Genomic DNA, 24,839 nt, shown 5'->3' on the forward strand with positions numbered 1-24,839 from the left:
TTATTATGATGAATACCAAGTAAACACACAGAAGCATACAATGTCTGTACACATAAAGTTATGTTTTAGTTAATACAAAACAGAGAGGTGTCAGGAGGTAAAATGAACCCTTTTATTGTCCATCATTTACACAAGTTTGTGTGTCACTTTGGAATGGATCTCTGTCTCTCTCTCACTCACACACACACACACACACACACACACACACACACACACACACACACACACACACACACACACACACACACACACACACAAAGACAACACAATATTCATGGTTCAATCACAGCTCCTCAAACATACTATCACTCAGCTGCCAGTTCTACTAATTCAATTTTTTGTTCTAACAAATAAATCCCCTGAAAATTTACCATATTTTTTTACATACAAAACTGTCAACTCTTCCTTGATGTCAAATTTAGTAAATATTAAACTAAAACAAATTCAAAATATATTCAAATATCCCCTCTGTTGTGCGTGCCAACCATCACCTCTCTTTGTGTTGTATTTTACTTCATCTGATCACGAAGCCAGTTTCTCAGAGGCTCTAGGTTCCTCTGAACCCAGCGAACATTTTTCTGCACATTTTCCAGGGACATCTGAGTAACTCTCAGCTGAGAAGCCTGTTCTCTGATGGACTCAAAGAACAACTGCACCTGTCAAACACACACATTGACACAAAAAAGAATACAAGTGAAAATTTGACAAAATTCATAAATTCATAAACCAAGTTTGCAAACAATAGTGTGGGTAATTTTGCATTTTTGCATGTTTCGAGTCTATATTCAGGTGTAAAACAGTATTACTGCCATAGTATTTAACCCTAATTTGACTTTTTATGGGAAATTGTATAGAAAAAAAAAGATCAAAACATACCAATTAATTTGAAAAATACTGTCAATAGAAGCGAGATTTCTGATATTGCCAGTGCCAGTGTCAAGTAATCTAAATATATTGACTATATTACCTTCCAGAATACAAAGTACATCAACATTTAGTAATGTATTTACTTCAGTGAGTTCCTCTGGGGATGAAAACTGGCCTGTGGTGCCCATGATGATGTTTCGAATACAAAATGAGCCTAGCTGGAACCTGAAGGTGAGAAAAACAACACAGAGGACAGTCACAGACAAATATATATGAATGTCTAGTGTTGCTTGTGGAATGAAAAGCTCCTTATGAAATCAAAAATCTGCATCTTTTGTTACTGGACTGCACAGAAGTCTTTACAAAGCTGCGTTTTACTGGTTGGATCTGATTCACACAAGTTTAAAGAGTAAAAGGCAGTTTTTACATATTATACACACTTGGAAACATGTTACTGTCTGTAAAAGAGCATTTTTATGGCATCACATGTTTTGACTGATAGGTCATACACAGTGTCTTCATCATATTATACTAACTTTTGCACCAGTGTGTCCCAGTTTTTTTTGACAAAGTTCCATACGAGGTGATGTCCCCGCGGGTTCCTGGCCACCATCAGGATGAGCGTGGACAGGTCCTGCGATCGAATTACCTTCCCCTCCAGACCAAGTTCCAGCAGTCTGTAACACAGACACATTGTCTTTGTTCTCTAGCGTCTGCAGCATTCATGTCACTTCTATATGTCCCCTGTATAAGCTTTACTTGAGTTTACTAAGCATTTCTGTACTAATGACTGGCATGTTTTGGCAACAGCACTGTGATACAATACTCCATGACTGCCACAAGATGGCAGCATTAACTGTTTAAAAAAAACAGAAGGTAGAAGACAGACAGTACCTTTGTAGTTTGTTGGTGTCTCTACTCCTGGTCAAGGCAAACAGGATCTTGTGTTTTTGTGCTCCAGAAAGGGAAATCTTATAGGTGTGTAAGAGTGCGGCCCAGCCGTGGTCGTCCTGAGCTCCTTCTGAATATACTGTCTCTGCCACGTCTGTAGGCAGACTAGAGTAAACACAAGCAGAGGAGTGCTTATTAGGAATACAATGAAATATCAAATTTGACTGATAAGGATGTGTGTTAAAATATAATTTAGACTGACTTTACAGTTCCGTTGGACTGAAGCCAGTCTTTGAAGTGCTGACGTGCCCGCTCTAGACACAGAGGGTCATCCAGGTGACATGCCAATGACAAGATGTCTGACCTCAGCCGCCGCTCTGACACAGAGCCGCTGTCACTCCACGTCTGCTGGTCAATGACGGCACGGAAAAATTGCAGGATGTACATCTGTACAAAAAGAAACACAGAAACAGCATCTCACAGGAACTCAATATCTCACTCACATACATTACATGCATGCTGTGTACTCTTGTCTTCTTACCGCCAGGTTGTGTGTTAAATCAAGCTCATTCCTTTTTTCAATTATCTGGTAAAATGATTCCAGATAACCCAGTCCTTGGAGAAGAGGCACTGTGTGAGTCTCGCGCTGCAGATAACCAATCAGGTCTAAAGCTTTGTTGAGTGGCAGATGACCCGCCCTATAGAGAGATACAAAAAAAATTGAAAGTTGTGAAAGTGCTATTACATGTGGATAATCAATACTGATTTCTTAAGAAAAGTCTTTTGTTTTCTGACACAGATCCACAAACATGTGAGCACACACGTATGCTTACGTGACCAATTGAAAAGCGTTGTGTATCAAGTGAGTCCTGTCTTTGTAGCTCAGAGCAGTGTGGTTTTCCCTCAGTAGTTTGGTCATCACATCCCAACCGCCGTCCTCGTAATGAACCACATAATAGCCTGTCATGTCAGAGTTTAACTTCACCCAGCTCGCTTCTTCTCCAATGTCTATACTGTCTGAATAAAACATACACAATAAAAGATAAGACAGAAAGGCACCAAAAAGTTGTAACATATTATATGTAGCATATTCCCTCCAACCCCTTACCTGTGGGCGATGTCATCAGGTGTCTGTGGATGGTGCTGGAAACATCTGTCTTGTATGTCAGAGGGATATGCCAAAGGAAACTGTACAAGAAAAGAGAGTATTCATTTAAAAATGTAGACTGTCAAGTTTAAACCTCAATAAACTTGCCTAAACTAAACAGTAGAATAAAATGCACAAAATTACCCCTGTTGCAGTGAGGACCACAGCGGGTCAGAGGGCAGCACTGTTCTCAGAAACCTGTCCTGTCTAAGCTGCAGATGAGGCCCCTTCCTAGTTACAGTTACCAGAGGAATACCTTTCTGCAGAGTCCAAGTCTTCATCATGGCTGTAAGGTCCAGATGTTCCCCTGCAAACAGGTACTGGAGGAGATGGTACACTGAAGATCAATTCATGTGACCACAACCTTACAAATTCCAGTATGTGAAATTTACATGAGGAAACCAGTGAAGAGAGCCCAGTAAGTTGATGCTTAAAGGTTTACTTACTGCATTCTTGGGGGCCTGGTCACTGCTGTAACAGTGTTTTCCTGAAATAAAGTCCTCCTCCGAGCATGTCTGAAAAACAAAATCGAACATTTCCTTTTAACTGTTAAAAAATACACAAATCACAAGCACCTTACATTTCTTATTATATATAGTACACTGGAGTTTTTCATAGGTTTGGATGTGATCTTTCCACCTCCATAGCAGCTATTGGCTCCAAGTACCTTCAGCACAGTTAGAAAATTAACTTTGAGAGACTTTGAACTTGCTTGATATCAGTAATCCATCGCAGTGAACACCACGTCTGCTTTTATTTTCAGCCATGTTTTCTTACGGTTTTCTGAAAACACCATGCATTCTTTTTAAAACGAAATGCCTCACCAAAGACAAGACAAACAAACTTTAACTGCAGTGAAAACAGGCATAATGTTCACTGTCATTAAATATCTACTTTAAGTAACATTTAAGTCTCAGCAAAGTGATGTTTGCACCATGGAAAACAATAGCTGTCTGGAAGGAAGGGAAACACATCAAAAGTCTAAAACACTGCAGTTAGCAGAAATGTAGTCTGCCTGATTTGTAATTAATATATGGGGTAAAAAGTTTTTTGTTTTTTTTAATTAAAGAAAAAGATGGACCTCATTGATATATATAGAAGAAAAAAGAACAAATTAAATGTACGAGCTCTGAAAAAGGACTCATCACTCTCTGTTCTTTGTCTGATCGTTTTAAGGTCATAAAAAGATGAGCAGTTGATGTCTAAAAGCAGTTTAGTTCTCTATTCACTACATTCCGTTTTGACAACATGAACTACAGTTCAATCAGGCCTTTTTGATTTACTATGTACAAGATGAAATAAAACCACAAAGTGCATTACATTGTTAATGTAATTTAGGTTCTTACATTGGCTAGACTGTCCCACAGGTCCTGATTGTGTGCATTTCTGTAGCTGTACTTGCGCAGGTATCGCACTATCCCACTCTGAAACACGTCATCTGTCAGAAAGTGTCGCAGCATGTGCAGGACACACGCTCCCTTGAAAGAGGCGGAGAAAAGGATTAATTTAGTGATGAACCCAGACATTCTATGAAGGCTGGAGTGAGCACGTGTCAAGGTTTTGTTTGTCCCAAATGTGAAAAATTAGATTTTTCTGTTGAGCAAAATAATATAACTCACACATTTATCTTTACTGGCTATTTTCCATCATTTTCACACATGAAAAGTGAGTCATTTAACTTTTTTAGTTGATGAAGATAATGTTATCGATCACCAATTTTGCAGACGAATTTCCACAGATGATATAGTCCTAATGAATGACCATTATCCGTTTTGTAATGCTCTTTAGAACAAAAAGACCAAAAGCATACTTTGTCATAGGAAACTGTGTCAAACATCTCTTTGATCTGAGTGGGGTTCTCTGCCGGGCTGGATATTGGCCGAGAGGAGTTCAGTGAATCATAACCGACTGCTGCGAAACAGGTGTACAGCAGATATTCCTCCTGCAAGATTGGGCACAGAACATGAATATCCCTGATCTTTCTTCACCTTAATATTTATGTATCAATCAGAGAATACAGCACATACCACTTTGAGGTCAGGGTAGGTGGCTTCCACTGAAATGTACTCCATGTACCTGGCAAATCCTTCATTCAGCCAGATATCGTTCCACCACTCCATGGTCACCAGGTTGCCAAACCACTGCAGGCAAGAGTTCAATTTTACCCCTCTGCATTGACTATTTCTATAATAAAATGATTCATGAACTAAACAAACACTTAATCTTGCATGTCAGTGTGCAGATACACTGTCGTACTCTCACCTGATGTGCAAGCTCATGTCCAATCACCATAGTAACCCAGAGTTTATCAGAAACAGAGGACATGAGGGGGTCAAAGAGAAGGCTGGTCTCTCTGTAGGTGGTCAGACCCCAGTTCTCCATCGCACCGGACTGAAAGTCTGGGATGGCTATCAGATCTGAGAGAGGGAAAACATGGGTTGGGAGGCAGAAAGTGATAGAGTGAAGAGGAGAAAGACGAAATACTTTGTGGTTTGGTTCCAGAATTTTTTTTTATTAAAAGATGGTTCACCTTGTTTGGGTAAAGGGTAGCGGATGTTGAAATACTCCTCATAGAAGTCTAGCATTTTGACAGCAACCTCCAGGGCATAGTGGGTTTGCAGCCACTTCTCAGGTGCAGCATAGATGGATACCTACCGTGCATAAAGACACAAACAATCATACCAACATTTATGACTAAGAGAGGGTAATATTTAGGCGCAAAATATGAATATTTAAAGAGACTACACCTGCACTCCAGAAGATGTTGTTGCAGTGACAGACTTGAAGTCACAGATGACAAATGCTACAAGGTACGTGCTCATCTTTACACTTGCAGCAAACTGATCCTCAAGCAAGCCGTCATTTACTTCAACTGTCTTCACCTAAAACAAACAAACTCTTAGCTGTTGCCTTCTTTCACATACCATTAAATATGTGTGTGTGTGTGTGTGTGTGTGTGTGTGTGTGTGTGTGTGTGTGTGTGTGTGTGTGTGTGTGTGTGTGTGTGTGTGTGTGTGTGTGTGTGTGTGTGTGTGTGTGTGTGTAAAAACGCATACAACTTACTACAGGCATGTTGGACAGAGAAATGTGCACCGGCCTCCTCCTGATTCGTACAGAGAAATTGGCTTTGAAGCTTGGCTCATCGAAACAAGGGAAGGCCATTCGAGCACTTGTGGGCTCAAAGTGACTTGAAGCTAAGGTTCTGAAAAGAGACAACAGAAGATACTACTGTACTTGTGTTGCAGTTGTAACACACCCGTATGTGCTGGACAACTCCCTATGCATACTGGACCTTGTATGCGGACCTCGTCTTACCTGATCTCTCCTGTAGCGCTTTTGTAGGTGCTTTTATAGAAGCCATAGAAACCTTCAGCAAGCTCTGCCCCAAACTCAATATACAGGAAATACTTGTGCCCACTGCTGAGCACCCTGGGAGAGAAAATGCCTATCTGCTCATGCGAAGGGTTATGAAGAACTGGAAGAACCTAGAACAGGAGGAGATGATTGGATCTGTATTGTAGGTAACAATAAATAAAAAAAAATTAAAAAGCTGATCTGTAGTCACAACTACCTGGTCAGACAGATGAGTGAGGTTCTGGTCTAAAATTGTGGCCTTGGAGATCTGCAAACCCTTGCTGTGTAATACAACCCAGTTTGTATTGTTCTGGACATCAATTTGGATCTGTACTGAGCCAGTGAAAATGAGACTCGTGAGGTTGGGGTGCAGGACGAGGTGATAGTGAAGAGGGATGATGTACCTGAGAAAAAGAAACACATGTCACTTCTTTAATAAATGACTGAAAAAACAGGTGTCTGGCAATTTTTTTGTTAATTTCTTAAATGGAGCTGCTGCGAAACAAGTGTGAGGCAAACCTTGGCAGGCGAAGACGGCTCCAAGGGAATGAGAGATTATCAGTACTTAAAGGAGATGGCTCTCCTGCAGGATGAGGAGGGCTTGACGCATGCTGTGAGCTCTGGGTGGGCTGAGACCCAACCAGAGACACACTGAATAGAGACAGCACCAACAGCCTTGCTGAGACCATTGCAGAGGAAATGTCCTTTCACCACAGATGTATTAAAAAAAAAGCCAACTCGTGTTGTAGGCTGACAGCTAGTGGATATCACACGTTCAAATCCCAAACACAGGCAACAACTTCTTCTCTTAAACCTGAAAGACACAAATGGAAGATTAAGAACACACAAACCTCCCAGCATTTACTCAGACAAGCCCATAATGCCCCCTGTGATTTCATAGAGGTCAGCCAAGTTTGACTTCCTGCTTCAAAGGTCACAATCTTCACTGAAAAACCTGGACAGATATTAATGGATTCAGTGGTTCCTGCTTACTGAAACAAAGACCTTTCCATCTGCAACATTTACTCTTCACTCAGTGCCCTAAATCTTCATTTACTGGCTACTTGCCATGCAAGGATTGTAAAAAAAAAAAAAAAAAGATTTTTACATTACCTGGGCTGCACTGAAGCACCTGCTCAGTTAATTCTGGCTAACTGAGATTTGCTGACAATTAGGCCACAATACATCTCATCCCGAGGGAGGCTCAAACATGTGACAAAAACACCACATGATTTTCCGTGTGGACAAAACAAGATGAGGACGCAGCTATAACTGTAAGGTGACAACAGCTGCAGGAGCATAGCTGTGGTTCAATTCAGTTTGCAGGCCTGCCAGTTGTGTTGAAAGGATAAAGCTGTTAGTTACAACCTCTGAGTTCACCAGAAATACATCAGACCGACTGTAAAGCTAAGACATTACATTACAGTTTGTAAAATAATGCTTATTTAAATGTCCTGTTGTAAAGTTGTGAATGTGAAGCCTTACCTCGATCATTTTAGCTTCAACATGCTGCTTCCTTAATGTCCCTGCCGTTAAGTTTCACTTTCTCTTTTTAGCTTTCAAGCACCCACCCACAACAGTTACGTGCGTGTGTGTGTGTGTGTGTGTGTGTGTGTATGAAAGAGAGAGAGAGACAAACCGATTCGTCGTTGGTTACGTGTGTGCAGGTGTAACCTACAAGAGTGTTGTCTCATGTCCGGGGTGTGTTGATATGATCAGTTTCTCACCTCAGATCTAACAGCCGTAGGCAGGTGTGTCTCCAGTTGTTTGAATTATTCTTCACTGACTTTCTCTTGTCCACGGTAATGGTGTCCTGTCCTTAGTTTTCTCTTTTTTTTTTTTTTTTTTTTTTTTTTTAATAAATCCAGAGCTTCACATGTGCAAGAGCTCACACAGTCTCTTCCTCTCTCTGCCTGTGTATGTGCTTGTGTGTTGGGTGTGTGTGTGTGTGTGTGTGTGTGGGGTGGGGGTAAGGGGGTTCCATTGTTAGTCTAAGGTCAAAACAATGAGACATGTCAAGCCCCCATAATGCAATGCTCTTGGCAAAGCCAAATGACATGCCCCGTTTCACATACTCATGCACAAGGCACACTCTCATACTCGCACACAGATCACTGTGATCACTCTAACTAAAGCTAAAGCAGACATGACTGAGCCAGCCAGGGGTCTCTTTTACCTTCCTATCATCTATTTATGGACAGGTAAGAGCTTTTATTATGCTGCTTTATATCATTACTAAATAGGATGACTGTTTTGTTTGGTGAAAATCATAAATGTCCACAGTACAGACTTTTAAGAGGGACTTATGGGGTTCTGTTTAAAGCATGACTTCTAGATTTCAGTTTAATCTGAGACTGTTAAAAGTCAACTGAAGTTAAGTCAGTATTATTTATGGAGGCCCAAAAAAACTTGCACAATGTACAGTACTCTCCAAACTTAAGGGTTTAAATGAACTGTAGTGCAAGCTGACATTAGTACTGACTCCTTCTACTGCAATTATTATTACATTAAAATCACAGTCAACTGCAGCACAAAAGCGAATGAATACATCTCGAGGTGTGCCTGGCAATATTATTAAATAAAACAGTCACAATATTATTGTAACTTTATAAGCAAAAAAAACAAAAATGTTTAAAGAGAATGTCTCATATTTGCAAGTACAACGTACTATACAACTTGTGTGCCTCAGTGCAACAATGCATTGCATTGCAGCCACAGAACAAGATCTCTCCCCATCCTAAACCTATGATCCTCTTCATGTGATCCTCTGTCCTCCACCTGGGTCAGGTGGGGTAGAAGGGGATGTCCTGGCATCTCTGGCCCCTCCGGTCCACCTGTCAGGGGAACGACTTGGCTGGACCCTGCTGGTCTGCATGGTGAGTGACTTCAAGAGAGGGCACCTAGAGGTCAGCTGGAGCTCAGCATCAGAGGGCCACATGTCCACCGCACCATACAGCATTGGTGTAACCAGGAAGCATCATGGCCATAACGCTGTAGCCATAATCACAGTAGCAACCAGTAACTGGCCATCGTACCGTTGCTCTGTAAATCACAGAAAACACTCAAAAGTCAGGAGGAGACACCACACAACCTATTCAGGTAAAGCTGATCACATGCAAGCATATCAGAGTGAAAGTTATGTAAATTCGCAGCTTGAATTATTTTTCATTAAGCCTTTAACACATTGTTATCATTTTAGGTGACAAGATTAGCTGTGAGGATGAGGACACAATAGGTAAATTTTTGTTATTTGTAAACAATCAGAAAAAAATTGCCTGGGTGTCAAACAGATGCCTCATTGGTCTGTGCTGTTTGTTCTCTAGATGTTGATGTGTGGACAAACACAGTGGTTGTACTTTCTATGAGGCTGCTTTTCATGAAGATCCTTGTCTTTAACACTCTGATGACCATCTATGTTGTGATTAAGTGGTAAGTGCCTGTGTGTGATCAGTATTAACCAAAAAAACATGCAGCACATGTACTCTGAAGGTAACTGGGATGTCATTCATTCTTATAGATGTAACATACAGGATATGGCGTTGTCTTAAAAGTGTGGGAAATTTAATTATTTCATATGTTGTATGTCTTAACAGTGTATTTGGCTTTTCAGATAGATGGAAATGGAGCATTTCTGATGCACAATATGACCCAGAAAGGAAAACCCAGAGAGGGGAACTTTTTTCTTGTCTGAAGCCGACAACTCGAGGATTTCTGCACTGATTTCATCCTATCGGCTGCCTTATGAAGATGTTTTTTACAGTGAGCCTTTTGAAAAGTTACATGAATTAAATGGGAAAGGATCCACTGTCAAGACTATAGGAGCAGGCCATGTTGTGATGCTACAAATCTTTAGTGGCACATCGACATCGCAGGTGTTGCCGAGTGTGGCAGTTGAAAGAGGATTGTGTTTGTGAGGCCAGACCTGATATCTGATCGAGCCCTAACCTCAGACAGATGGTTTAATGCTCTTACTGTTACATATTTGTGTGTGTGTTTATGAGAAAGGATATGCGAGTACAGTCTCACTCATATCTAATGCTGAATTCCTTGAATTACCAAACTGTGGGGGAATATTGAGGTTTTTGTAAATTTACAAATAAACATAATTTTCTATTTTTAATATCTTCACTTTTTTTATTCTGAAATTAATAAACAGGAAGTGAGCATGGACTGTTTTGACTTTATTGTTGTTGTTTTTTTAAATAAAACACTGGCACACCGTTTGTTTCCTCCATTTTTTTTTTTTTTGAGCGCCTTGAGTAACACACTGACATAGCAACAAAGCACCACTAAGTGGCAGTACAATCACATTTGACATTTTTTTTTTAAATTATTATCCAACAGCAAGAATATGGAGCTTAACTTCCTCTACAGGACACTACGTTCATAAATAAGTTAAGTATTTCAACATTGACCAGTCACTCTTCACCAAACCAACACTCACACATGATGTAAGAGATCACAATGCCAAAAATGGAGATTAAGCTTATATGGTCAAACAAATTGGGCATAATTATACAGAATGTTACATGTTACAAAGGCTCATAGTCTTAAAAGTTGACATTTCTACCAGGAATCAAATTCTCACAACATAGTGCTGAGGCACATACCCCTGCATGGTGTGGGGAAGTTTTTCAGTAATTCGCAGTGTTTTTGTCCCCAGTATCTTACATGTATCCCAAATAAGGAGCAGCTGGTCAGCTCCAGCAGAGAGAGAAAAGCAGTCTACAGTAGTAAGTTAACAGGGGAGTAAGAGACTTTTTTTTGGGGGGGGGGGGGGAGAGAGAGAAAGGTGTTGGTTTGGTGGCGAGTTGTGATTTCCTTAGTACATAAAAACCAAACATTATCTGTCTTTGGCTCAAATTATAACAACAAAAATCCGCTGAGTAGAAAACACGAGCTGGTACAGTCACAGCGTCTTGGCAAAAAGGTGAGAATACCTGTAATGTGAGTCAGATGATTTAAAAACACATTCAAACATGTCGCACTCACATTTAGTCAAATGAAACACTGACCCACCCACGCACACATACACACACACATATCTTTGAAATCAGGACTGAGAGAAAGCAACAAACTCATCATAGCAACAGAATAGTACTGATGGCATTTGCTGTGACAATATCAAAATACATTCAACAGAAATGCTCACATTGACTGACTTAAAATAAGACGCTGAAAGAATGAGGCATTTTAACAAAAATGGCAGCTCCTACTATTCAACCTACTTTTACTATAAAAGGACCAAAAACCGAATTACAAACCTCCAAAACTCAAGCCATTGTAGGTTTTGTTGGAGGATAGCAAGTGAAAGGAAGAAACACTGATGTGGATTTGTGAGAAAAACTTAAAATAAAGTGCTTTTGATAAAATAAAACATCCTCTCTCTGAGGTATTAAAAATAAATCACATCAAATGGCACAAAAACAAACTCTACACCATTACACTGTGCACTGAAGACAAAATTAACTATTTACACTCAGTTCACCCAAACAGAAAAATTTGTGTCATTGTCGATTGCGTTCTACTCAAAGATGAAGACAGATTGTAGAAGCCGTCATCACATCACCTTTGTTTTTCACCTACGTAGGGCTGAATTCTGACATACATGGTACGATGCAGTTAGTGTTGCCAGTTTCTCCTGTGCCCAGTGAAAGGTCAGTCACCTCCTCTAAAAAAAACTTCTAGTTCCCAGTAACTGTCCGGCCAGCTGTTTCCTCTCTGCATGAGAGAGGAATCAGTGCTCAGTATCAGTGCTATGCAAAAACTCCCAAAGCTTTCTCTCTAGTGCACACACATACACAAGCCTACATTCACGCAGGCACAAACAAAAACTCCCACTCTTACATCAAAGCAGCGATCAGGGCGCACAGAAGAAGCAGAGCAAGCCGTTTGATAGGTTGAGGATCAGAGAGTAAGGTGGAGGTGGCAGAGCCGCGGGGGTAGATCCTCCATCTGTCTCGGTGTGGATGGAGACTCTCCATGTCCTTCTGGGCACTGTATGCCGCCACTGTGAAGTTGGCATCCCCAGTGGTCAGGAGATCAAACACACAGGAGTGGAAGTAAATGTCCGGCACCTCTAGCTGCTCCCTGCAGCGCTCCTTCGCCCCCTCCACACCAAAAACCTGCGCGGCACCGTAGGGGGATGCTTGTGTCTGTGAAGCGTAGCCGGGCCGACGCAGCTGCTGAAGCTGAAGGCCGAGCGCAGGAGGGGAGAGCGGCAGGGGGAGGTGCCCTGCCTGGTCGATGCGTTCTCCGCTAGGGCAGCCGTTCAGACAGAGTTGCAGGTCCTGGGTGGCATCGTAGGCCTGAGACAGCTCCTCTGGGATGCGTACCGCCAGGGTCAAGTAGCGCCCCAACTGCCGGACAATTACAGTTACACCAATGTAGCCGGCGTGCAGCTCCACATGGTTCCCTGGGCTGCGCTCAGAGATCCACAGAGCCCGGACCTTCCCAGTTGCACCGTCTGCACCAGCAGAGGTGTGGATGGGGTCTCCGCTGCTCACGGTTCCATCATCAAAGGCAGCAGGGAGGTTGTCTGTGACGGCCTGATAGACCCTCTGGTCTGTACAACCCTCATAGGGCTTGAAGATGATGGTGATCTACAGAGGGAGCAACCATCTGTTAGTGACATTTGGGTTTAAAGTGTTTTCAGTGAATGACAATTTCAAAATAAAAGTATTGATATAGGGTTCACAATTACAAAGGCAATGCATTAGTTTTAGTTATAGATCAAACAGCTTCCATGGAGTTGATGAATAAAGCTGAATCTGACGTCAGTTAATTGATTAGTCAACCTAAAACTATTGTTACTATTTTGATGATAAATTGATAATTCAAGTCACTTTTCAGGCAAAGCTACAACAAAATATCTTCAGGATTTTGACAGCTGGACAAAGTAAGCAATTGCCAGCTTAGATTTTTTTTTTTTTTTTTTTTTTTTTTACATGTTACAGACTGGATAATTAAGCAGCATATCAAGAAACTTAACTGATTATGAAAATAAATATTTGTTATTTTTCTTTGTTTCACGTTGTTGTAAATTGAGAATGCATTTTGCTTTCATTATGAATTAAGAAAATTGAGGAAAAAAAAAATCACAAAACAGGTAGAAGCAATAAGGTAAAAGGAATCTCACACTTACACACTCAAATATTAACATTCACCCATTTCATAGGTTATTGACTCTCATCACACCACATTTGAGAAATGACTTAATGACTTTTTAACAAGTTGTAATTTGACACAGCTATACAAACATGCTGACACACACACACACACACACACACGCACGCGCGCACGCGCACACACACACACACACACACACACACACACACACACACACACACACACACACACACACACACACACACACACACACACACAGGGCTCCAGTGGTGAGTGGAAGCCATGGTGGATGCAGGGTGTGGTGTGAGCATTACGGTTAGCACTAGCATCATAGTTCCGGTGAATGGCTGCTTTGTTCACATGACAGCCATGAGGAATGAGGCCTGGCAGACCATTAAGCCTGGAGGGCTGTTAATGTGTGTGTGTGTGTGTGTGTGTGTGTGTGTGTGTGTGTGTGTGTGTGTGTGTGTGTGTGTGTGTGTGTGTGTGTGTGTGTGTGTGTGTGTGTGTGTGTGTGTGTGTGTGTGTGTCCCTAATAATCGTGACTAATAACTTGCCCCACCTCTGACACAAGGTCAGACCTTCAGCTCCACAGTGCAGCAACCCTACTATTTGTTCAGTGTGTGTGTGTGTTTCTGCCAGTGTGTACATGACTAAGTGTATGCATGGGTGTGTATGTGCTTTAATAATTAAAGCTATCGACTAAGCTAGAGAGGGCAGATCATCGAGGGAAACATCAACATTGCTTCTTTAACACCACAAAGATCACCTTGTGTGGCTCGTCATGCATTTGGTGTTGTGTGTATATGCGTGTGCGAGTGTCTTTTCTGCTGTACAGGGACCTTTAACACTCCTAGTGCTTTAAGCTGAGTGCAAGGAGTGCCACTTATGAACTTATGAGGCACACAAATGCTTGCAAACACACACATGAGTAAACAGTGGGTCCTTTCACATGTTATTAGAGGTCAGGCTATATACAGCCATTAACCAAGTTAGGTTTCCAACACTGCAGCAGTCACAAGAGACAGTCACAAGATTGAGGCTGTTTGCCTCACACCTGTGAGTGCGAGAGTGAGAGACACAGAGAACGAGACAGAAAGAGAGAGTAAAGTAGAGCAGAGAGAGTGAGGTTGTTTTCCAGTCACACACACTGATAAGATTTCTTACTTCGAGGCACAGAAAAGCAACTTAGAGATCATTATAGAAACACACACACAGAAATAAACCAGATTACACCAGCTGCTCTCACTTAAGAGGCTCTCTTAGTTCTATTAACAGTAAATTAGACTCAAAAAATGCACATTTCTCTCTGCTTTAACCATTCTCACCTTATTTGTTGCTGTAGCACTGGAGCCAGAAACCACAGGAACATTAGTGACCTGCACTGAGAGATAGTCATTATCAATGAGAGGCCATGCCCCCTCCACCTTACAAGTCTGGAAGCTGTCCTGAAATGTCCTCAAGTGCGGGTCGCCGAACAGCCCGCAAAATAGATACCCAGGTTGAGAGTGGCTGTGGCCATGGTTGTGAGCGTGGGAGTGTGTGTGTGCATGCACGTGGGAGTGTGTGTGGGCGTGTTGGGTGCGACTGTGGTAGTTGCAGGGCTCAGGGTGGATCTCGGGGTGCGTGGAGGATGTGGGCCCGTCTCTGGAGCAGTTCCTCTGGCTCATGAGGTCAGAGATGCCCAGCACGGCCGAGTGGAAGACCAGGTTTCCCCGGCAGGACTTGGCTGTCCTCTGGGTGCAGGCAGAGTACGCACGTAAAGCCTTGCAAAATTCAGTGTGAAAGCCATCAATGGCTGGCGTCAGGTGGGAGGTCAGGGAGACAAAGTCGGTGGTGCACTTCTGGATACGACACTGAGGGGTGGCCACTTGGCACTGACCTGGAGAGGACACACAGAAACGAGTCAGAAATACTAACAGATAGAAACACAATTATAGTAATAAAGGTGGGTGACCAGCTGTGAACAGAAGGAAATACACACATCTAAAGGATCTCACTAGAAATGGAAAGTTTGTGCAGTCACAAAAGACAACTACGGTTATTGACGGAAGACGGCTTTGATCTTAAACACACAACTTTACCAGCCTGTTACAGTCCAACCTAATAAAACTAGAAAAAGATCTAGCTGCTGATTGAACGTCTTGATCAATCAGCAGTGCCGCTCTATGAGTGCAATAAACCTGAAGAGTAATAAACCAAAGAACAGACAGAGAGGAAAGGTGAAGCACGTTTCCACAAGGAGTGAGATAATAGTGCCTGTATAGCACATAACATATCTAGTATCATAGACAGAGGGAGCAGGACAAAGCAGAGGTGCCATGCTTACAAGCCTTTTGTGGAAATGTCAAAAAGGTGCTTCTGAGGCATTGTGTTTGTGATCCCGTGTAGCTTTAGCAGCAGAAATACATGATCAAAAATGTATCGTCAATACACAGAACTTCAGTTTTTAACCAAAAGACTGATTTCTACCCTCACATACCCGTCGGGAACAGATTTCTCGCTCTGAAATTGTTCCTGATCTTTTATCTACTTCTACATTTCTGAATGTAACAAGGGTCAACCCAGCCTTTTATATCATGGATCATCAGGGAGAGAGAGGGAGCTAGAGCGAGAAAGAGATTAGAGACCAGACCTAATGCATCAGTCGCAGCGTGCTCCTATTAGATTAGGCCAGAGAGAGAGAGAGGCTCTGCAGTGTATGGGCAGCTGCACATGCACGCATGCACGTGCACACGCACGCGTACGCACGCGCGCACGCACGCACACACACACACACACACACACACAAATATCTGTCTTAGAAAGAATGCTGGTTGTGCTTCCGTTAGACACAGACAGTCAGTGATCTTCAGATGGAGGTATGATCTCCTAATGGCCAAGCAAAAGCAGAAAGTGCACGGGTTTTTACTTAAATCAACAGATTCCCTCAATGTCACGCCACCACATAAACACACACACAAGCTGAACAGCACATTCCAGCTCTGCTTTGTAGATTTGTGTGATGAGGGTGTTGGGTGCCACCATGTGGGGGCAGCACTGCTCTGCGTTTGAGAAATCAGGGTGCAGGTATGGACCCCCACTCACACCATGCTTCAGAATCTCTCTCCTGCCTGTTAAATACCGACACCAACCCACAGATACACACACACATACACAGGCTGCCGACCATGCCAACCACCACTGCACAGACGGTCTGAGTACTGAGGACACATTGTGTCTTTGACTGGTGCACTAACAGCCTCCTTCTTTCCCTCCTATCTGGCCTGCAATACCCAAAGACTGCTCCCGATCTAATCAGAGTGGGTTTATTCTCTTTCAGAAGGTATCAGGATCATGAGCTGCTCTAAAAAACATACAAAACGCTTATTCACTGACATTCTCCCAGTAGGGAGACGTAGCAGATAGGGAGCCAACCCTGTAACTGAAGGACTCGGGTTCAAACTCCAAACTTATAAAGGTTAAAACCTTACAGATGACAAGCCTCGGCTGAAGTTTACATCAGCTCCCACTGTGTCACTTTATTGCTGACCCTGCACTCGAACCTTCGATGAATGCATGAAGCAAGAAGAATATTTCCATATGATGATTAATAATGTTCTGAATATGATTATGTTCAATATTAAAGCACAGTTTTCTTATTTTTGTTCTTCAAGGCTTCCCATGATCTCCCTTTTAATGAAGCTGTCCTCTTAAGCAGCTTTTCTAGGAAATCATAGCTGTACTTTTGTATGAAAATCCAATCTTTGCATATAAATAAGCAATTTCTGGTAAGTCAAGCCGAGGTGATGAATATGAATTGGCTAGGAAATAATAAGAGGAGAATAAAGTGCGAGGAACTAATGTTTTCAACACATTCAGAATCTGGTTTGTATCATCACCTTGGACGGAAGTGTCTGTCCAATATGTGTCCATGTCCTACATCAACCTTCCTTTCTCATCCCGTCCTCCTCTCACATCTGACTTTATCATCTCACAAGTCTCAGATTTGCTTTTCTCTCAAACCTCATCTGTTGTAAGATGTTTTTACAGCTTGAATCCCTTGCCTCTGTCAGCACTACTCTGTTGTCAGCTTTCAGCCCTCGCAGCCTGATTCCCTAGCCAGTCTCCTCAGGCCCCTGGTCATCTCGCAGCCTCTCTTCCTGCATCCTCAGGCACCTTCTCTACCATCAGATGGATGTCAAAAGGTACCAGCTGCAGCTCCCTGGCTTGGTTTAGCGATTCTTTGTCTCCCAATCTGGCTGCCTTTCAATTTCTCTGATCTACGGAGATCAGAAAAGGATCCACTGGGATCATCTCTCAGCCGAGGGAATGGTTTGTGAAGTGCTTATTGATCACCTTGTTGTGTGCACCCTCTCACATGCTGAGCTCAAATCACACAAACAACCCTCCAAGCTTGGAGATACAACGCTGTACAGCATGCACTCTTGACTAGACACTACGAACACTAGTCAACAATTCAAACACTCCTGCCTTCCTGTCTAAACAGACACATGGAGCTTGCAGACAGCTGGAGCAACAATGAAATATGACTAAATACCGTGAACATGTACAAGTTTTAACAAATAAAACATTCTGTTTGGCTCCAGCAACTAAATAATACACATTCTTTCCAGGTGACGCATGTATAGCAGTAGGTGCCAAGAGGGTCTTTAATGTGAAGTAGGTCTCTCTGTTCTCACCAGGCTGTGTGTGCAGAGGCAGTTTTGTCCTGCTGCCTCAGCCGTGTTAAACTAATTACTGGAGGTGTGACTGCTCAACAGACAACCGCCACTACAGCCGACCCCCTGCGCACACAGAAACACACAGCCACGGCCAAAAAAACAACAACACTGCCTTCTGGAAAGAGGACACAGTATACTGTTTTTTTTCACCAAATGCAACATAGACTGACCAGCAAACAATATGGTAAATAAGAGGTCAGCAAATCAAGAGCTCTGTGTAGCCACAGAAAAAGAGTCATTTATTTTAGTGTAAGACACCTCATGAACATTTGGCATTCTGTTAACAGACTCTTCTTTTGTTTATTTCTTTGATTTGGTTTATTTTCTATTAGGCATTTGTCTTAGATTAGGATGAGTTTATGTTGGTGATCATCAGAAGACAAAAATCCATGTACATAAAAAGAAAACTGTCAGATTTCTACGGAATGATACATTTACTCTTATCTCTTAAATGAGACCAACTGATCTTATTTTAATAACATGTCTTATGATGTATTTAATTAATCTGCATCAACCGAACATAAACTGTATTCCACAATAGATTTGGTTACACCACAGAACAACTTTTTACTTTTCATAATGAGCAAAACGCTGAAAGACTCTCCTTTCTAAATATTGTATTGAATAAATCTTGTTATATATGGAGATGAGGAGAGGTAGTCGCCCTCTTTTCCCTTCTCCTCCCCTCCTCCACGAGCCATTAAGGGGCAGACAGGAGAATGACGGCCCAGGAGAGAGGAGGAGAAACTCGATCCGTGCTCAGACTGCTGCACTGCCGCTTTCGAGAGAGCCATTGTCACGCAGCACTGGGCCAAACACAAGGATTGGCCGTACAATGATTGCAAACGCTTCATAACTAATAAAGTGATCACTACCAAGTGCAACAGAGTGAAAAGTCGAGTGTTGCTGTGGTGGTTGCTGCAGCGCACAGAAATTAGTGCGAAATTGAAAAACTAAGTGCGTAAAATAGCAGATAAGTTGCGACTGTAACAGAGACAGACTAGTAGTGGTTGCAGTGTTGAAGTGTGGTGAGTTACCTATGTGAGCACCGGAGCAGAGAACGATGATCAGCAGCAGCAGTGGCCGGAAGCGGCGCACCACAGACGGGGAGGCGAGGCGCTCAGCCCCGCGGCAACGGCATCCGGCTCTCCCCATCCCCGTCCATGCAGGGCCAGGAGGGGAGAGTGACCAGACTTCCAAAGGGCGAGGAGGGGTGTTGACCAGGCCTTTTCACCTCTTCTTCTGCCTCTTGTTCCTCACTCTTCTCTCCTTCCTCTCCTCCTCGGGTGCGCAGGGGCATTAAAACACAGCTGCTCCGCGGAATGCAGGGCGGAGGGGGTGGAAAGGCAAAGAAAGGAGGAAAAACAAAGTACGACCAGAAGTCACTTCGACGACACTTTTACTTTCCCCTGGACAAATCCACACCCCACGTGATTGAAGTGAGCTCCCACCGCGGTCGGACCTTTCGCCTTGGTCGTGATCCCTCTCCTTTCGCGTCCCAAACACGCACAATCACATCGCTCCCTCCCTCAACCAGGCCGGGGTTTCTCCTCCACTCCTCCTCTTTCACTTTCTCCTCCTCCTCCTCGGCCCATCCAACAAATCAATAGAGAATCAACCAAACCCTGCTGGCGGAAAACCCGCCTACCACAGAGCGAAAGACAGAGAAAGAAAGAGAGAGCAGTCCTCACAATAAGAAGCCAGAGATAAAAGTTGTAAAAGGTTGATGAGATGCCATGAAATCACTATGTACCGAAGAGAATAGTGGATTTCTAATGTGGTGCTGCCATTTTATTTGGCAAACTGAAAGCTCATCAAGACAAAACAAAGCTTGCTTTTAGTGTTTTTAATAGATAATATTTTATCCTTCTTCTGTGAAACGCCTGTCAGAAATAAGAGATCATAATATTCTATGATTTTATCTTGCTTTTCTCCGGCAGAAAAAAAGAATAAGAATTAAAACTGCAAGCAGTGATCTGCGGGCCCTGGCACGCTGCACGGCGGGGATCCAGCGGGTCAGGGCAGCTGGCTCCCCAACGTGCAGCACATACTATATACTCTATACTGTATACTGTATACTCTATACTCTATACTCTATACAATATATTATATACTACTCTATACTCTATACTATATACTCTATACAATATACAATATACTCTATACTCTATATTATATAGAAAAAATAATTTTGGGTCACTTTTTGGACGACATGCTATAGTATGACATTTTTGAATATTTCGGAAGACATAGTATGACTTTTTTTTTTATCATATTTTGGACAACATACTTTGGATATTTTGGATGACTTTTTTGTATCACTTTTTGGAGTATGACCTTTTTCTGAACTGACTTGCATGCCTCAAGTTACTTCTCACTGTAAGGCAACTCTAACCGGTGCACAATGAAAAAAAAAAGTGACTCTATTAGTATGACTGCACATACAAACCCGAACCTGTGTGGCTTACCCTTAGAGAGACTTGCCTTAGGGGGACTCAGCCCCTGTGAACCATGTGCCTTACCCTTACAGTGATTCTCTCTCTGTGAACCATGTGGCTTATTGAGGGGACTCGCCCTCCGTAAACCATGTGATACCTGTGTCTTCATGAGGTCGTTTCCAGCCCGGCGTCGGCATCGTAGACCGCTGGACTATCTTCGGCGCCGAAGGATGAGTCGCGGCAGGAGAAAGTGTTTCACGGAGTTCACTCAGATCGTCCAGTGACTCAACAGGTAAAAGATTCTACTTCACCAAGGTTGCTATTAATGGTTCAGATTCCACTTTGGCCTGTTGAAGGTGATTCAACTTTTAGTGAAGTTGAAACGTTTGGAGAAATTGAAAAAGTTTTGCATACACTACACATTACAGGAAGATATTTAATATCACTTGAAAACACGCATATCTTCTATCCAAAGAATGTCTGCGGCAATTTTGGTTGCATTTGAATAAATATTTGTGGATGGTGGAGTTCTAGTTAGCGGTGAGCTAAAGATTTGTCACAATGCAAACTATCTGCTGGGAAGATTGGTGGTGCAATGGTTAGCACTGTTGCCTCTCAGCTAGAAGTTTTGGGGTTCTTGCCCCTCCTTTGATATAACTTAAAAAAAGAAATCATACAATGTCATGTTGTTCAAATTATGAAAAAAAAGTTATACTAGTATACTTTCGTAGATTGGTGTGAGGCGTGGCGGCCAAAAAGTGACCCAAAAGTCATTTTTGGGTCACTTTTTGGACGACATGCTATAGTATGACTTTTGGGTCACTTTTAAATAATAATTTGTATTATTTTGTTCTTTTTGTTATTAGATGCAACATTTTGGGCTTGAAACGATCATAAAAAAATCAATTCAAAAATATAAACATTAATTTCAAAGTAATTAAAAGTCAAAGTTGACTTGAAACTCTTCATAACTTTTAATGTTGGACGATTGACTGTTTTGCTCACTGCCATGATAGCAATTTGCTTTATCAAGTCTTTGAAGAATTTGATCCACCAGCCAAATGAGCTGGATATTTAGTTGGAGAAATGTTATTAATTGATGGGTATTTGTCATAAAGCATTTGAGTCCATGTTTGATTTTTTTGCTTCATGTTTGCTGATGAAACCTTCAGGAATTAAACATCAGCCTTTTAACTTTAATCTTAATAATTATGTTGCAGAAGGAAGATGTTTTGCACCAAAGTTCTTCTGCGGATTTCTTGAGACAAGTTTGTATCTTCTTACTTTAATGAGACACAGAGCAGAACACAATGTGAAGGGACCATCTCTGTGACACATAAACGATCCAGACAAAACAAGGCACCAAACAGTTCACACTGAAACCATCATAAATCTGTATAGTCAAACGAAAACAACTGCCAAAAGTACAAGGTGAGCAGACAATATCAACACCGCCCATCGATAATGACACACATTGAATATATTCAAAGCAGCCTGCACCTTGCTATCACTGTTGTCCCCTCCTTCAACAGCTATAATTCATAAATGAATAACTTCACACCCACTTTCTGAAAGGAAGTGCATTTCAAAACTTTTTTTATTGCAAAGAATTTGAACCTGAGCCAAACGCCGGCTGTCAAATAAAGGTTATGAAGTTGGACAGATTTCAAAGCAAGTACTGAAGGATCTACAGGTCTGGATAATTTTTTACTTTGTGTGCATATCTACACCGTGTTTGTTGTGCAGGGCTGTTTGCTGTAATTCTCTGCTGCTTGCTACAAACTTCCACACTGTGCCAACCTGCCCTGTTTGTATACATATGTGTGAATGTAAGCAAGTGTCTCCATAACTGTGACGCATTACATAAAGCCTCTCTGTGGCTGATATTTTATGTGCTGTGTGTGCCAAAGCTGGGGCAGTTTCACTCTAACATCACTCAACTTCAGTGCATATACTCACATTACTGCCGGCCATAAGTTTGTTCCTGCTGGCCACTCGTTCCATGCTCATTGTGTCAGTAAAATAAACACACGCAGTCACTGTGAATCTCATGAAGAATTGAAAGTAAACGTGGCCAGACGAGATGATGTCTGCAACTCCAAAGGCCTCTCATATTCGATTATATTGGCTTCCTGTTTGCACCAGAAGCCTCTGATCTCACCAGTAAGGAAGTCTGCAGATGTGTGTGTCTGTACATGAGTGAATAAATCTTGTCAAAAGTCATGATTTACTGTGTATATAGTTTGTTCCTTTTGGAGCAGGCCTGGAATAGCTGAACAGACAGATGACAAATTACATGAATAACCTGAAACATGCTTCCATGCCGGATAGAAGAGGTCAACAAACTTTTATGAATGGTGGATGAATTTTACTACTTACATTTACATAAGGGTACTTAACTCTAATCCAGGTGTTGTATTTGATGCTACTTTATACTTCTACTTCACAACATTTAAAAAGAAAATATTACTCCACTGTATTTGTTTGAAGGCCACTTCAGGATTAGTTCATGAAATATGATGCATACGTTTAACTGAAGTGGTCATCTCAGTCAATTAAATATTGTTGGCTATACACATGGCTGCATCAATAATACTGCACTCTATCATTTATCTGTTTAACTTTTATTTCACCTGTTTAAAAAAAACAGTTGAGATAAAACCTCTTTTTCATTGGTGACCTGACCAAGAAGGCTGCAAAGTTACACATCAAGTGTATGTCAATTACATCTATACAATAAAATACTAAGACATTACAAGCGGGACAGAGCAATAACTAATGTCAACAGATCACAGATGAGGTTAACACAGAAAATGGGTGACAAAATAATTCTACATTGTAGCAAGACCATTTTGTAGGAAGACACTGTAGTTAAGTTTTGTTAAAAACTGATAACGGAGTGATGAGAAAAGTTTGTAAGGCATCCAGGTCATTTTAAGACCAAGAGCCGTTATAGAATACTCTTTTTGAATTCTTTTTTCAGTCTCTGTCCACACAGGTGGCACCTTCAAGCATAGTTGGATGTGCTGAAGCCTGCGCATAGCAAGAAAAGGCTGTCCAACCACAGTGTACAATGTGCAGTGATTAGTCCTCTCACCTGACTTTGAAATATTTTTCAAAGCATCCTAAAAAGTGGGTCAAATAAGACCAATTTGTAAATGGTATCACTATAGATATACATTTTTTATAAATGAAAAAATTTCCCCTCGGGGATTAATAAAGTAACTACCTATAGTCTAGCTTGGACATATGCACAGTACAGAATACTGTATAATGTTCTGTATAACTCTGAATCATTCTGTAAACAGAGTACCTTCTACACATCAGTGCTGGCGGTACTCCCGTACTTTAAGACAAATATTTTATTTTTGGAGCTTGCAGGTAACCAGCAAGCTCCAAAAATAAAATATTTGTCATTGATCATGAACCACAGTGTTTGCATTTGGCTAGGTTCCTTTGTTGCAAATCGCTTCCTCTCTCTCTTCATTTCCTGTTTTTTTCCTCTACTGTTGACTATCAAATAAAAGGGATGAATTAAAAAAGATTGACTTTTTCCACCACTTTTTAATATATATGAAAATGATGGAGAGCATATGTTATACCTCTATGCCTGGTGACTCTAAAGCCCTTTTAATAACCTGTGGGAGATTTGGAGCCAACATCTTGGGCAATGCTCTTCATTATTGTCAAAACACCAAATGAGGTAATATCTTTTGGAAGAATGGTGTCAGTAGAGCTCAGCTGAAGCTGTTTGAGGCTCTTTGTGGTTCAACACCGTGCTGAGATGCTTAATACTGTGTAACTTTAATTTGCCACCCAGCTGTACATCCTGGTTACCAAATATTGGGACAAGAATCAAACAAGCAGTGCTCTCTGACCAGCCTGTCAACCTGTGATGCACCTCTCTGCACGACAAAGCACACATACTGTAACATTTCATTTATGCTAACACAGACTGGGTAATTCAATTTACACGTGTGCATATGGTCAGGACTAATTTCATATTTTATTCTAATCACACTTCTGCACACATGGACAGACACACACACACACACACACACACACACACACACACACGCACGCACGCACGCACGCACACACACACACACACACACAGAAACACAGACAACACATGACCCTATTCATGGAGATTAATACTACACTTCATACTAATTCATTTAATCAATTACGCCACAGCTGGGACCGGGGTGCTGAGGATGCTGAAACTAACTCACACCCCTCGACACCCACATGCAAGCCCCCAACGAACCAACGTTAACACATGCATTC

At 41.8% G+C, this 24,839-nt stretch overlaps 2 protein-coding genes and 1 long non-coding RNA gene across 7 annotated transcripts; 1 reads left to right on the forward strand and 2 right to left on the reverse strand.

Moving 5' to 3' along the window:
• Positions 1-90: 90 nt before the first annotated feature.
• erap2 (endoplasmic reticulum aminopeptidase 2) lies at positions 91-8,167 on the reverse strand. Of its 5 annotated transcripts, XM_069709481.1 has the most exons (22): positions 7,745-7,798; positions 7,373-7,587; positions 6,779-7,073; positions 6,477-6,663; positions 6,221-6,390; positions 5,969-6,107; positions 5,653-5,787; positions 5,436-5,556; positions 5,168-5,322; positions 4,933-5,046; positions 4,716-4,847; positions 4,252-4,383; positions 3,352-3,420; positions 3,050-3,225; positions 2,867-2,946; positions 2,592-2,775; positions 2,300-2,456; positions 2,021-2,205; positions 1,762-1,923; positions 1,404-1,544; positions 1,011-1,092; positions 91-656 (listed from the first exon to the last, which is right to left on the reverse strand). In XM_069709481.1, the coding sequence occupies exons 3-22, from the start codon at positions 6,946-6,948 to the stop codon at positions 510-512; spliced, it is 2,838 nt and encodes a 945-aa protein (XP_069565582.1). In that variant the 5' UTR covers positions 6,949-7,073; positions 7,373-7,587; positions 7,745-7,798; the 3' UTR covers positions 91-509. The 5 variants fall into 5 exon arrangements, with proteins under 5 accessions (XP_069565582.1, XP_069565583.1, XP_069565584.1 ...); XM_069709482.1 differs by lacking the exons at positions 7,373-7,587; positions 7,745-7,798 and adding an exon at positions 7,987-8,167; XM_069709483.1 differs by lacking the exon at positions 7,373-7,587 and having other exon boundaries at positions 7,745-7,801.
• Positions 8,168-8,387: 220 nt separating this feature from the next.
• Positions 8,388-10,439, forward strand: LOC138627239 (uncharacterized). The gene is made up of 3 exons (XR_011311370.1): positions 8,388-8,460; positions 9,047-9,135; positions 9,870-10,439. It is a non-coding gene; the product is annotated as an uncharacterized lncRNA (long non-coding RNA).
• rgmb (repulsive guidance molecule BMP co-receptor b) lies at positions 10,420-19,658 on the reverse strand. Its single transcript, XM_069709445.1, has 3 exons — positions 19,149-19,658; positions 14,716-15,269; positions 10,420-12,861 (listed from the first exon to the last, which is right to left on the reverse strand). The coding sequence occupies exons 1-3, from the start codon at positions 19,264-19,266 to the stop codon at positions 12,103-12,105; spliced, it is 1,431 nt and encodes a 476-aa protein (XP_069565546.1). The 5' UTR covers positions 19,267-19,658; the 3' UTR covers positions 10,420-12,102.
• Between the last annotated feature and the right edge of the window lie 5,181 nt (positions 19,659-24,839).

Source organism: Brachyistius frenatus, unplaced genomic scaffold, assembly GCF_029030835.1.
Source record: "Brachyistius frenatus isolate BFR_SWC_R1_liver_20210118 unplaced genomic scaffold, ASM2903083v1 Contig_83, whole genome shotgun sequence".
NCBI lineage: Eukaryota > Metazoa > Chordata > Actinopteri > Embiotocidae > Brachyistius > Brachyistius frenatus.

Bases quoted from the DNA above. Each gene is read 5' to 3' on its own strand.
- erap2 (XM_069709482.1), bottom strand. From the start codon at position 6,948: ATGGTCTCAGCAAGGCTGTTGGTGCTGTCTCTATTCAGTGTGTCTCTG. The intron at 5,788-5,968 runs GTAAGTTGTATG...TGTTTGTTTTAG, and splicing joins CTCTGTCCAACATGCCTGTA to GTGAAGACAGTTGAAGTAAA. The intron at 5,047-5,167 runs GTGAGAGTACGA...TCTTGCCTGCAG, and splicing joins GACATGAGCTTGCACATCAG to TGGTTTGGCAACCTGGTGAC.
- rgmb (XM_069709445.1), bottom strand. From the start codon at position 19,266: ATGGGGAGAGCCGGATGCCGTTGCCGCGGGGCTGAGCGCCTCGCCTCC. The intron at 15,270-19,148 runs GTAACTCACCAC...TGTCCTCTCCAG, and splicing joins CTGCTCCGGTGCTCACATAG to GTCAGTGCCAAGTGGCCACC. The intron at 12,862-14,715 runs GTGAGAATGGTT...CTCCCTCTGTAG, and splicing joins GTGCTACAGCAACAAATAAG to ATCACCATCATCTTCAAGCC.